At 37.6% G+C, this 15,026-nt stretch overlaps 1 protein-coding gene across 4 annotated transcripts in view; it reads left to right on the plus strand.

Moving 5' to 3' along the window:
* The window catches only part of daam1b (dishevelled associated activator of morphogenesis 1b), an 86,619-nt gene that overhangs the window by 44,859 nt on the left and 26,734 nt on the right, over window positions 1-15,026 (plus strand). For all 4 annotated transcript variants that reach the window (XM_056264406.1, XM_056264409.1, XM_056264407.1 and 1 more), the window contains 2 exons: window positions 2,513-2,785; window positions 8,591-8,680. In XM_056264406.1, coding sequence (XP_056120381.1) covers window positions 2,603-2,785; window positions 8,591-8,680 — 273 coding nt within the window. In that variant the 5' untranslated portion in view covers window positions 2,513-2,602. The remainder of the gene's footprint in view (window positions 1-2,512; window positions 2,786-8,590; window positions 8,681-15,026) is intronic.

Genomic DNA, 15,026 nt, shown 5'->3' on the forward strand with positions numbered 1-15,026 from the left:
CAGAACTGGGCTCGCTGTCTATGACAGCGCGACTGTCGCCAGAGCGCAGACTGAACATTCAGCGCATCACAAAATCCTTCCGCTGCGGCACTATTGTCCCGCTCAAAAGGTGTCAGAAAATGTTGGGTCTCATGGCCTCAGCATCATCAGTACTCCAGTTGGGTCTGCTTCGCATGCGCCCGCTGCAGTTATGGCTAAAAGCGCGAGTACCACCTCGGGCATGGGCCTCCAGTCTGTTTCGCCTCAAGGTCGATCAGAAATGCGTCACAGCTCTGAAACCTTGGAGAGCAATCGACTGGTACCAGTCAGGTGTAAACCTGGGGACTTCCTCGAGTGTGAAGGTGGTGTCCACCTCCAGCTCCACCTCGGGATGGGGAGCGCTGCTCGAGGGCAGACCGTTCTTTGGCCAGTGGTCAGAACGGGAGAAGCTCCTACACATAAACTGTCTAGAAATGATGGTAAATGGTAAATGGTAAATGGACTGCATTTATATAGCGCTTTCACAGACCCAATGGCCACCAAAGCGCTTTACAATTTGCCTCACATTCACCCATTCACTCACTGACGGGCGACGGCAGCCATGCAAGGCGCCATCCAGCTCGTCGGGAGCAGCTGGGGCTAGGTGTCTTGCTCATGGACACCTCGACACTTGGTCAGGTGGAACCGAGGATTGAACCACCAACCTTCCGGTTTGTAGACAACCCACATGAACCACTGAGCCACTGCCGCCCCATGATGGCAGTCGACAACGCGCTGAGGCGTTTTTGTCCCCGAATAAAAGGTCACCACGTCTCGGTCCGCTCGGACAACATGTCAGTGGTGGCCTACATAAATCGCCAGGGTGGCGTCAGGTCCCGAAACCTTTACAGGCTGACGGAACGCCTCCTGGTCTGGGCTCAGCACAATCTGCGCTCATTGAGAGCAGCACATGTGCCTGGTCACCTGAATTTGGGACCAGACAGACTGTCCAGAAACAATGTTTCAGCAGGAGAATGGTCTCTGCACCCGCAGACGGTCCTACTGCTGTGGGAGACATTCGGCAGAGTGCAGGCAGACCTGTTTGCGTCCCAAGAAAACGCTCACTCTCCGAAGTTTTTCTCCAAGAGCAGGGATGCGCTGGCCCACGTCTGGCCCCGCTGCCCACTCTATGCTTTCCCCCGTCTCGCTCCTGCCTCAGGTATTGGAAAACGGATGCTCAGTGCTACTTGTGGCTCCGCTCTGGAAAAACCAGGCTTGGTTCCCAGTTCTGACGCAGCTGACAAGCACTGCCCCATGGCCAATACCGACGAGGAAAGACCTCCTCTCTCTGGCCAAGATTATTATTATTATTATTTTATTATTATATATATACAGTATATATATTAAATTCCTTAATATTTAATTAATATTTGGAAAATATATTATAAATTTGACATAAAAAGGTTTTCATACAAAGTCATGTTCTCCAACCAACATGCAATAACATGGAAAAAAATAACATTATAGCTAAATATATTAATGAATTAATAATCCATGATATTTATAAAAAAAAATTAGGGCTGTCAAATGATTAATCACGATTAATCACATCCAAAATAAAAGTTTTTTTTTACATAATATATGTGGGTGCACTGTGTATAATTATTTTGTATATATATAAATACACACACATGCATGTATATTTAAGAAAAAAATATAATTTATATATAAAATATTTATATTTATATATAATATAAATTATATATAAATCTATATACAGTATATACATGAAAATATTTCTTAAATATATACAAGCATGTGTGTGTATTTATATATATATATATATATAAAATAATTATACACAATGCACCCACATATATTATGTAAAAAAAAACTTTTATTTTGGATGTGATTAATCACGATTAATCATTTGACAGCCCTAAAAAAAAAATATTATGTTAGAATAAATCAGTTTTCATATAATAAATCTATTATTTTTATTTTATTTTTTTACATTTTACAAAACGATACAAAGATTGCATTTCCAAGATATTTTACATCTTTTAACACTTTTTTTTCATATTATTTATTGTAAACACCTATTGACCCAATAAAGCTATTTAACTTGCTGCCTTTGTTCTCTTATTTGTCAAGTTTGGATCTTATGAAAAGCTTTTTATGAAAAGCCCAGGATTGCTTTCTATTGTCCTAAATATAGATGTGACCCTACACATGTGGATGCAAGATGTGTTAATTTGCACAGCCTCTATAATCCTATGTAGGGAGTGATGCATTGTGGTCCATAGTCACTCCTGTGATGTGGTTAGTTGGAATGAGCCAATCCGATGATTACATGCACGTTATGAAACTACTTGTGGTGTTGACTAGGCTTAGCGGAATCCTGTGCTGACGACTGGATTCAGAGTTTTAGATTAAACTGAACTGTTAGATCATTGGTTTGTTGCCTGGACTTTTTATCAGGGCTAATGAAAGTCTTTGTCCTGAGAAAAGATCTCATGGCTTGACCGAAGTTTCTCTTTTTGTCTTCTTACAGGGCTGAGTGACCCAAGCTTTGCTCTCACCTGGGGGAGGACCAGCACTCCCTCATTCCCATCATCCCTTAAGCCCTCAGTCTGAAGCATCCATGGCGCCACGGAAACGCGGAGGCGGAGGGCATGGCGCGTCCTTCTTCTTCTGCTGCTTCCAGAGCAGTGACCACCCAGAGATCACCTACCGTCTGCGGGAGGACTTCGCCCTGCAGGCCATGGAGCCCGCGCTGCCCATCCCCAACTATGACGAGCTGGACGCCATGTTCTCAGAGCTGGTGGTAGGTGCAAACTTTTAACATTTCTGTACAGTTTTTTTCTCCTCAGATTTCTGTCAGTGAAGACCAATGAATCTGACATTTGTTAATTATAATAACAAACTTTAACAAACCTTAATAACAAAAGTTCCTTTCAGGAACAGACTTGTATATTAATCTGCCAGCATTTATCATTTATATATTATATTATATTATATTATATTATATTATATTATATTATATTATATTATATTATATTATATTATATTATATTATATTACCATTTTTTATGTTTTTGAAAGACGTCTCTTAAGGCTGCATTTATCTGATCAAAAATACAGATAAAAAAATGTATATTGTAAAATTATTAATTGGTGAACTAACAATGAATAATACATCTTAAGCATTTATTAATCTTAGTTTATGTTAATCTCAGTGTTTATTTACTAATACATAATTAAATTCAAAAGTTGTTATGAATTTGTGTATTTTTATTGGATCTGTCCTGAGCTAACAATAGTCTACAATTTCAAACTTCAAAAGAACGGCATTTATTTGAAGTATAAATCTTTGTCTTTACTTTCACTTTTGAACAATTTAATGCATCCTAAAGTATTAATTTATTTTAAAAAGTAGTGTAAAAATTTTATATATTATATACAATTATATTATTGTCCCATTAATAATAATAATTTATTTATTCATTTTATTTAACCTGCTATGGATATCACCACACTAGTATTTTTATATGTTGCAAGTATAGCTAATTAATGAAGAAACAAACCATTATTTTCCATATATTTAGTCCTTCCTTGTTTGCTCTCTAATTTAGGGTAACTAAAGAGCTGTAATTGATTATTAATCAAAAGTGTTGTCTTTAATCAATGCTTGAATAGAAATCGCAGCACTGTGGCATGCTTCAGACTCTCTCTCTCTCTCTCTCTCTCTCTCTCTCTCTCTCTCTCTCTCTCTCTCTCTCTCTCTCTCTCTTTTTCTCTCCCTCTCCCCTCCCTCTCTCTCTCTCTCTCTCTCTCTCTCTCGTCTCCTCCTTCATCTCTGCCAGCTTCCACTTTGCACATCAATGGGCCCCATTGACCGGCCTTGTGTCTTGGACTGCACTGCAGACTCAGTAATTGCTTGTTTTTGGTCTGACCCGTTCTTAACCTCTCTTTCCCTGTACTTGGGTTCGAATTGATGTACAACACAAAGCAGCAGCAGTTGCTCTTTTTTTTCACAGCCCTCACAGAAAGATTTCATGCTCTCAGCACGTGCCGTTCTGGCAAGTTATTGTTGAATTTGTAAACCGGTGTAGCGTAACTGGCAACCTGCCTGCTTATTCACATGGTTTTGCATGAAAGTAATATTATGTTTTAGTAGAAGATACCTGGCTAATTATTTGAAGTACTGTAGCTGACATTTATTCTGTTTATTTGGAGGTTATTATGCAAATTTTGCTTCATGTCAGAGCTTGGCAAACTAGTCTTCTTACAAATTTACCATATTCAGCACACTGAGGACAATTACAAAAATACACTCAGAACAAAGGGGCATTTCAGGATAAAGTGAAAATAATGAGGTACATGAAGGGAGTTTCCATGCGATTTAGCTATGATATGTGTCTTTTTTCAGGGGATTAGATTAGGTCTGTTGTGTTAGAATTGGCCCCAGATACATCATTTGAGTCTCATCCAAAAATTTTGCATTATAATCCTTTTATGACAGAATTAAAGGGATAGTTCACCCAAAAATGAAAATCCTGTCATAATTTACTCATTCTCAAGTTTTTCCAAACCTGCATGACTTACTTTCTTCTGAACAAAAAATAGAATTTTAACAGAATATAGCCTAATGGTAGCTCTTTTCCATACAATTACAATAAATGTGGTCGCAGAAAGACCATAAAATATCACAAAAGTGGTCCGTTATATTACAAATCTTCTGAAGTCAGTAACAAGCTGAAATATGTCATTAACTAAGAATCTTCTCCTCCAATGAGCTGTGAATCACTGTGACTAAATCATTCAGTGAGTTGAATTCCATAAGCAGATCAATCCAAATCGTAAACGAATCATTCAGCCTGTTTTTTTAAAACTGTATCAACCGATACATCGAAAAGAACCGACTCTAAAAGAATGATTTGTATCAGACATCGCTATTTCGCATGAGCACACCAAAGAGAGCTAGTCAAGATCTTCAGTGAATAATGATTCAAATTTCTGTAAATAACACAAAGTTATCATATAACTTCAGAAGACTTTAAATGTTGTGCACAAGCCATATGAACTGAATTGATGTCATTTTTGAAGCTTTGACAGCTCAGATTGCACAATTAGCTATGTTTCCATCCAAAGTTGCGAATTGTCTCATTGTACGAAAAATTTAAAGATCGCATAAAACATCTGAGAAAAAGCACTGTTTCCATCTCAAGGAATCGATATCCCAAAATGTGCATAAAAATAAGAGTATGGAATCAGCTTGTGTAATTGCATGGAAAAGAGTGACCAGCACATTATTCCAAATTTGGATCCATCCAAGAAAGTCATACAGGTTTGGAGCGACATGCGGGCGAGTAAATAATGACAGAACTTTCATTTTCAGTTGAACTATCCCTTTAACATCTGTTTAAACCATGAAGACAGATAATGCGGTTTATGGCTTCAATACACCATTATAGTGTAAATTGTATAATAAATGACCCCTTTTACTTAAACTCTTTTCATTGGTGTAATTTGAGAGTTATCCTACTGTATCCTCCATTAGAGTGCAAGTTTATTTTAATCAAGAGTTGATTTGACAGCTCAATGACTTACTGTATAGTCTACACTAGAGAGTTCCTGTTCTACAGTGGACGTTTTCCTCATTTTGAGTGCTGAAAGGATTGGTATAGAGCATTGATAGATTGATGCACACGGCCCAGGCTTTAATGTTTGTTCTGTGACTGGACGCTGGGGCTGGATGTGGCGTGTTGGGTTCAGATAAGGCAAGGTGTGGTTTTCTGCATGAATGGAACATCCTGGTTATAGTCTGGCTGCCCTTGACTGTAATGAGCCACTGTACGCGTACGGGGATGTCTAGACTTCTGCTGACTGTGCAGCTCGTTTCCGTTAAAAGCAGGGGGATTCTCAGGAACACGAGAGATAGAAGAGACACCGGGCCGGATGAGAGGAACAGCAGCTCTTCCTCTCCTGCATCCCTGTGGAGCATCAGGGACATCACTGTCACCAAGAGCTGCCAGACAGGAAGCCATTACCAGTTTTGGCAGGCAGATCTCTGAGTAGCATTACATGCAGGGATTTACTGTGACAGATGTACGCCGAGCGGACTCTTTATTAGCTTCTGCTGCTGAAATGGACTGATCGATGGTGGATCTGTTCCTTAACGTGGTCCACTTCAGATCGGAGAGCTCAAATTCAATCAACGTTGACTGTTGAAGCTATGTCCTTTTCCCCTAGCATGTTCTGCAGGTGTTTGATATGATAATACAAATCGCTTTGTAAGTACAGTTCCGTCGGCAACAATTTTTTAAAAGAAATCTAATTCATACGAAACAGATGCATTAATTGATCATTTATAAGGTTACTAGTGATTCCCAGTTCAAATAAATACTGCTCTATTGAACTTTCTATTCATCAAAGAGTCCTGAAACTGCATCAAAGAGTCTGATTTTCTCAAAAATATTAAGCTGTTTTCAACAACATTGATAATCATAAGAAATGTTTCTTGAGCAGCTAATCAGCAAATTAGAATGATTTCTGAAGGATCACGTGACACTGAAAACTGGAGTAATGATGCTGAAAATTCAGCTTCAGAGGAATAAATTACATTATAAAATATATTAAAACAGCAAACAGTCCCGAGTGAAAAAAAATGTATACCAAAATATATTTATTTCATACTAAGTATACTACAAAGCCATTAACATATTGACTGACATATCTCTGAGACTTGAAACCTTTACATTTCTCAATATTATGCCTTAAAATGTGTTTAATATCATTAGTAAGGAGTCAGACAGTATGATCACTGCATAATAATATTAGTCTTTAAATGCAATATATTTAAAGTGAACCTAAAGTATACTTGCACTAATTCCACTTTAGCACAATCAAATATACTTAAGTACATCTTTAGTTATGGCACTATTTCCGGAAATCTAAAGTGCATTTAGTACAAAATGAGTTGTTCCAATTTATCAGACTTTAAGTATATCTATTTAGTATACCAAAAAAGTTCAATTGCAGGGTATTTATAATAAGTGCATAAATATGAAATGTATTTGTAGTATACTTAGCATAAAATAAATGTATTTCAAATACATTTTGGTATATTTATTTTTCACTAGGAGAAAAATATTTTAAATTATAATTATGTTATTTTTGATCAAATAAATGCAACCTTGGTGAATATAACAGACTTTTTCCAAAAACATGAATGCACTAATTGTTTTACCTATAACCTTTAACAATTATTTTACACACAGTATAGGAGACTATGGGAAAATCTTGCCCTTTTGTGTCCCTGGAGGACAAGAGAATGGTGCTTTATGATAAAAGCACACTCATGTCATGAAAGTGTCTGATTGTACACTGATTCAGTTGCATGTTTCAGTGAATGGGTTGTTCTCCTATATACATTGTAATATGAATATTTTCGTTTGTGTGTGTGCAAGTGGAAAATCACAGTGGAATTGTAAGTTCGCATGGGACTCCCATGTCGAGAGCAGCTAACAAACAAACCAGGGCTTTCTTTGTGGAAACCTACACCCACTGTGGAGGACAAACCACAACACAGTGATTGTTGTGGTGTACTGCTATTTCAAGGACAAAACAAAAAGGAAATTACAAGTGGCAGAAGTTTATAGTAATACTTTCATTGCCAAAGCCGTTGATTGTTCAATCGTCAGTCCTTTAGTGTTTCCAACTGGATTGAGCAGAATTCGCAATGAATTTTGATGAAGAATTAAATCAGAGTCAATGAAATAGGAATGTACTGAATTACAATAAATTCAACAAAATGACAGACTTAAAAAATATAGTAATATTGTGAAATATGATTACAATTTGAAGTAGTTTTCTATTAAAATATGTATTCAAATGTCATGTATTCCTGTGACGGCAAGGCTGAATTTTCAGCATCATTACTCCAGTCTTCAGTGTCACATGATCCTTCAGAAATCATTCTAATATGCTGATTTGCTGCTAAAGAAACATTTGTTATTATTATCAATGGTGAAAACAGTTGTGCTGCTTAATATATTTGTGGAAACCGTGATTCATTTTTTTCCACAAGAACAAAAAGAGACGCTAGTGTGTGTACTAATGACTCACAACCCTGGCATGCATGAATATGTCTAATTTGATTATAAAAAAAGCATTGACATTTTCATTAGTTAAGAGAGAACTTTTATTAACTGAGATATATCCAGTGTAATCCATATGATTCATATCCTTTGTGTTTTTTAAACTCAAGTCAAGAAAAGTTCAAGTCAACTTTGATTTATTATCATTCCAACCATGTACAAGTATACAGTGGAAAGAAATATCATTTCACCAGGTCTGCAGTGCAAATCACCACTTGGTCTTCTATCACAGACGTTTTCTTCTTTTTCTGTCAGTTTCCTCTGTATCCTCTCTTCTGGATGATGGGAAGAAAGTATTTGTGGGTAGGGAGAAAGTTGAAAAAAACATTCTGTGGTTTCCACATGCTGTTATCATTGGTTTGTGGGTGGATATTGACCCTGCCTCGGGGGATTTACAGTTTGTTTTTGCCATGTCCAGGTTCAAAAATATCTAATCTGTCTTTCTCTTTCTGTCTTTTTCTTTCATTCAGGATGAGCTGGACCTCACAGAGAAGCACAGAGAGGCCATGTTTGCCTTACCAGCAGAAAAGAAATGGCAGATATACTGCAGCAAGAAGAAGGTTAGACCTCCAACATTAGGCCATAGTGTGCGTGTGTGTGTGTGTGTGTGTGTGTGTGCGCCCGCCCTATCATCCTCAGTTGAAAGTTCAGTGCACCAGATTACACTGTTATCCTGTCAGAACGGTGTTTAAACATCTCATATATCAAATTGCTTAATGTAATTACCCCTCTGTCTGAAAGAGAGAGGATTCTGACTTAATGCCCCTTATCTTCACTTTCCCTGCTTTAAAAACGGCTAATCTATTAAATGTTTCCATTTATCTCTTCATTATTAATTACGTGCCAGCAGAACTTTAGGATAAGTGGACATTTAGACTTCTTAAAGACAAGATGAAGAGACTTTCTCTTACATTATGTTCTTAGCAGATCCTTTCTTTCCAAAGCGACCTGAAACAAAGTACTGTGTACATGCTGCACTTCGGGATATCCAGTTTGTTGCCGCGGAGAGAATTTGGCAGTGTATCAGTCAGTCTGTTTCTTTAGGCGTTACTTTCATCATCTGAGAACTAAAAAAATGGTGACTCACGAGCTGAGACAATATCTTTTTTTAAGGTAAATGAGGAGGTATTTTCTGCTTGTTTTGGCCAGAAAAGCTACCTTTTTTTATTAAATGCCAAGCCTTCTTTATAAAATAAAGTTAGAACAAATAATCTATTAGGTTTTTGATTTGCAATAATAGCTGGACATTTTATTCTGCTGTGTTAATAGATAACTATGATCAAATAAATAGTGGTTAACACTAGACATTGGCCCTATGCCATTGAGCCACTGTTAAGCCACGCAAGATGAGTTCACCAACTTCAAGAAAAGGCGTTAGACTTGATTAGTTTGTGATGGGAATGGAGGAATTTACTATGTCCTCGTTGTATTTTGAACATTTGCCATAGACGAGCTCATCACATGGGCGTGCTGTTCTTCTCATCGCTTGATTCTGTCAGTTAATGTTTTGTTAAAAAGCAAATCCTATTTTATGAAATCACACTTATTCATTTATACTGGACATCGCTGCGTGTTTAGGAATGCTCGATACGGTGAGGCCAAATCATACCATTTATCCTCCATGACCTAATGGAGCTCAGAGAGCAGAGACACGCTGGAGGGGTGGGTGGTGTTTAAAATGACATCAAACCCTCCATGATGCCACAAACATAAGTCCTGCCAGCCTGTTCTTCTGATGTGAATCCATGTGTTTAACTCAAGACAGCATGAGCACTGAAACCTGGCGGACATACACAGCCAAAGACAGTGGGTGGTCGTGGTTACCTGCCAGTGATGTGACAGCAATACAGTCAAGGTGATAGAAAGCACACTGAAGTGGCGAAATCCTGCAGGTCTATAAACTGTTTGTTCTTAGTTAAATGTTCACACTGAAGCGTAAAGACCCATTGCAACTCAGTAAGCAGACTGTAGCTGCATTTTTGAAACGGGCTTTTATGTGCTGTATTTAATAAAACTGTTCCTAACATCTGTTCTTTAACTATGCATGTGTAATGAATACACTCAGGACGCACTGTGTTCATGCTGGCATTGTAAATTTCAATGACCAGCAATGTGACAAATGACACCTCGACCTAGTACAGTGTTGGTCAGATGTGCACAAGTGTAGAATTATTTAAAGGAATTAAATTCAAGGGATAAAAATAAAAACAAAATTTCTAGGTCTAATTGTAGTGGTGAAGAAATCAATTTATGAAATGTTTGGCTACTTGCATCTTACCATGCACTCTTTCACTGTTAAAACTAAAGCATTGCGTTGGAATTCACACTTGTCTTCCGTGAACAGTAAGGCCTCGTTTGAGCTGGTTGTCAACTTGTTAATCTCAATCATTTTGACATTGACGAGCGCTGTTTGACCACTGAGCAGACCAGCCTAAAATGTAACTTTTACAACTTTTTTTTTTTCATCCAAACAACAAATAGAGCAGTGCGTAATGGAGCGCCGAAGAGCAGCATCAAGAATATGAAATATTGGGTTGGACAATCTGGACATTTTTTTGGACAATTCTACTGTATGCATGATTTTTGAAATTGTTATGGCTGATAACAGATAAATAGCTTATTTTATAAATCTGTATTTCTTTGTTTCTCATCAGAAAATCGATATGGTGCTGCTGATATATTTTGCATCTCGTGTTTAGCTCTGAAACTATTGCAGAAGGATGAACGAATTCTATTCTCTAGATATGTGATGTGGAGAGTTTTTTTCTTTTCTTTTTTTGCTTCAATAAACCATATGATGCATTAAAAGAAAAAAGTGCCCCACTGGGATTTTTCTTAGACGTCCTTATCTATGAATTATAGTGGTTCAAAAGCTGGTATTGGTTACAGGTTGACCATCTGTCTGGCCATTACATCTATTCCTGTATAGCCACATATGCTGTGTCCCAATTACAGACCTAATTCCTTATTGTCATGGGACACTGAGCCGAAAGAGGCCATGACGTGAAGTAGGGCGCTCAAAATTGTCTGTTGACTTCTAGTTATTAAGTGACGAGAAGGATTTTTATAAATGTTTTGTAAATGACCTGCTTTCTGATCCTGGTTTTTGGAAGCGCAGCAGTTGGCCCGATTGGGATGTCGTTTCTGTGTTTTGATAAGTGTCTGTCAGCCACATTTGATTTAGCTCTACTTGCATCAGGAGGTCATGCTCCACGATCCAACACATGGAACTAATGAAAAAGATTTAAGACGGTTAGTGGATGGATGAGATTAAAGAAGAATATGTCTGTCGTGAGACGGCCCGTGGCTGTGCAGCAGCATTCATGCAGACTCAGCACAGTGCCCAGTCTGAGACTAGTAAAACAGGGGCTTGGCGCTCTTCCCCAGGGCTTCGGTCTGGGATAGGAGGGTGGACGGATAAGGGAAGCCGTGGTTGGTCCAAAGAAAACAGGAAGGCCTCCATTTGCAGGTGCAGATTATGTTATCTGCAAGAGCCGGGAGCTTTTGATGGGTCTGTAAACCCGGGAAACAGCCGGGTTGTGGCCTTCAGTTCACACCAGTCATCTTTCATTAGCCTTCTCTTTCCACGTATCAATAAGGTGTAGACATCTTGATTTTGACACAAACTAGATGTAATTTGAATGTGTTAATACATGATTAATATCTTAAATGCAGTTAATTCCATAATAAACAATTAATTTAAAATAATTTAATCTTTGAATTATCTTCTTTCTCATCAAATTATGATATTAATATTAAAATCAATAAATATATACCTGTCACGTTTGTGTCTGTTTTGATCTTCTGTTGTCATTCTTAGTCACATGTCTTTTGGTTTTCCCGCCACTCATCTGTTACCATGCCTACTGTCATTAGTTCATCTTCATCACCTGTGTCTTGTTAATTACCTTCATCTGTGTCCCCCGGTTTATGTTCATCAGTGTCTGTATTTAGTCCCCTCTGTTCAGTCAGTCTTTGTCCGTTCTCGTCTGTGTAATTGTGTTGTGATACCTGCCAGTTTATGTCTCTGTGAGTAATTGTGATTAAAATAGTTTGTATTTGAACCTTCAGCCTTCTCGCCATCTTCTGCCGGCACAAACCCTGACAATACCAGCTTTATTACATATTAGTGTTAATTTACACTAGGCTGCGTTTATTTGATCAAAGATCCAGTAATACTGTGAAATATTATTACAATTTAAAATAACTTTTCTATTTTAAAATGTAATTTATTCCTGTGGTGGCAAAGCGGAATTTTCAGCAGTCATTACTCCAGTAATTCAGTGTTACATCATGATCTTTCAGAAGATTTGGTTCTCAAGAAACATTTCTTATTTTTAGCAATGTTGAAAACAGTTGTGCTGCTTAATTGTTTTTTAAACCAGAATATATTTTTTCAGGATTCTTTGCTTAATAGAAGAAGAAAAAAAACAGCAATTTTTGAAATATTTGACTTGTTTGACAGTCCATAAGCTCATAGGACGTTGATTGGTAGTTGTCAGCCAGAGCTGCTATACCGGTTGCAATCTGATCACAGGTTCAACACTGAGCTTAACAAGGTGAGTCAGAGGTGACTGTCTGACATCTCTCATATGATATCAATTGACGTGACGGAGCACAATCCAGAAAATGCTAACCTCTAAAACTGACATCCCCCAAACTCGCCTTAATTGCTTACATCAGAGTTCTAAAGTTAAAACATTATTTTATAAAGGTGTCATAATGAGGATTCATATTTTCTTTGATCTGGTTTGATAGAAGTGAACATTGTACTTGTGATATGATGTTTTATTAACCTGTCACACAATGCAGGCTCTGCGAATAGGCAGTTATTGCAGGATGGGGCTGTAAAAGAAAAACATTTTTGTCAAGACAGCAAACCCGCATTCCAGGTCAGAGAGCATGTGCGGTTGCTCATTTCAAAACAAATAGTCTGTGTACAGTAATTCTAAGTGTCAAGTAGAGAATGAAAAACCAAATTATGACACAAAAATCTCCCGGCAACATCAGAGATCATTTACATTTAGTCTTAAAGATACACCATCATTCAAAAGTTTGGTGTCAAAGTAGTAAATGTTCAAAGTAGCAAACATATTTAATTCTGAGGGACGGCCATGCAAATCTATGACTGTGCACTTCAAGGAAAACAAAATTTCATAACTAAAAAATGTGTACAAAACGGCCTAGTCATGAAAGTATTTTTTGTTTTTGTCTCTTAGTGCTTCTGGAAGGGAAGGGTAACAGAAGTATAGGGCTCTTATAACCCCTGTGAAGGGCGAGGACTATTTTAACTTTGATTCCCAAACTGTTTTGCTGACATCTCCTTCTGTACAGTGTGCTGAGCACAGTGATTATTCACCCGTGCCCTGGTCTCTATGTCTCAATGCACTCAGGTGTGCAAGCTCTCCTGGGTCAAGACCAAAGCTCCAGGTACAGTATCAGCTGTCCTGCTCCTGGCAAAGGAACATTGAGAATAGTCAGTGTGGATATTAATCCGAGTTGCCTCAATTGTCCCCATTGTGGAGAAATAAACATCGGTAATCGGAGCTTTCTGATCACTACAAAATAAATGGATGCATTTGTAATCTGACTCTCTTTCTCTTTGCTGAAGCATTCAGTGTTTTTATAAAAAATAGTTAATGGTTAATGGACAGAAGAGGAAGAGTGTTGATCTTGTTTGTTTTTTTCTAAGTCAGGGGCTATCAAGCTTTTGGCCTGATTTCCTTGGGCGGTAATCCAACAATACATAGACAAGTGAGTTCAAATGAGCAGAGTGAATCTCTGCCCCATCGCTGTCTGGCAGATGTGAAAGATTAGACGTGTAGGGCTGAAGTCAACATTGAAAGTTTCCCTCCGAGTTGTGAATTTAGTCAACAAATCAGAATATTGCAAAAAAAAGTATTTACCAATAAAGCAGCATTTCTATCAAAATTTCCATTTTAATTCACACACACGTAAGATTAGACCTGTAGGGCTGAAGTCAACATTGAAAGTTTCCCTCCGAGTTGTGAATTTAGTCAACAAATCAGAATATTGCACAAAAAATGATTTACCAATAAAGCAGCATTTCTATCAAAATTTCCATTTTAATTCACACACACATTTGCATATATGCATGTCTTATTATCATTGAGTAAAATATGTATTTATATTTTTACATGCATTTTGGATTTGTTTGTGTCTTTGGCCTGTGCAAATGTTCAGTGTGAAAATTAGTGCAATAAACATTTTCATTTCAATGAATGTTTTTTTTCCGCAGATGTCCTAATCTCTTTTCCAACGCACTGCGAAAAATCTGGCCAGCCAATAAGATTTGTGCTTTTAGTCACATGCACACACTACATAAAACAACAACTTGGTGGCGCTCACGGATAGACTTTTTTTAAAGTGACAGTAAATAGCAGAGGAAGAATCCTGATCTGACTCTCTTGTCTCTGTAATTTTGTATTTGGTGTTGTTTGAGGAACACCGTAGTGAATAAAAAATATATAATAAATTGCTTGAAAACATGTAAATGCTGTTTTACTTTCTTTCCTCTCTGTGAGTGTCAGAAATGGCGTTGCTTTGCTCACAGGGGTAATCGGGGTATTTCTACTTTTTAAAAAGCGCCACCTACATTGATCTGAACAGACAAATTCCATGCAAAAATCTGACCGAATTTTCATGCAGAACATCATTTTTGGTGGGAACAGGCTTTTTTTTGTTGCTGTTTTTATCCAGCATATTTATGTGATATCCCAAAATATATGCAGATAACAACCTGGCAATTCTCACTTGAAAGCTTTGCAACGATTGAACAATTCTTGTTCAGGTAATTGTTGGTGCTGCTTATTTTTAGCAATGCAGTTTAAATGCAATCTCACTCAGTTTGTTGATCATTTTTATCTGTTGATATTTGCAGATCTT

The sequence above is a fragment of the Rhinichthys klamathensis genome, unplaced genomic scaffold, assembly GCF_029890125.1.
Source record: "Rhinichthys klamathensis goyatoka isolate OS25496 unplaced genomic scaffold, OSU_Roscu_1.1 h1tg000221l_1, whole genome shotgun sequence".
Lineage (NCBI taxonomy): Eukaryota > Metazoa > Chordata > Actinopteri > Cypriniformes > Leuciscidae > Rhinichthys > Rhinichthys klamathensis.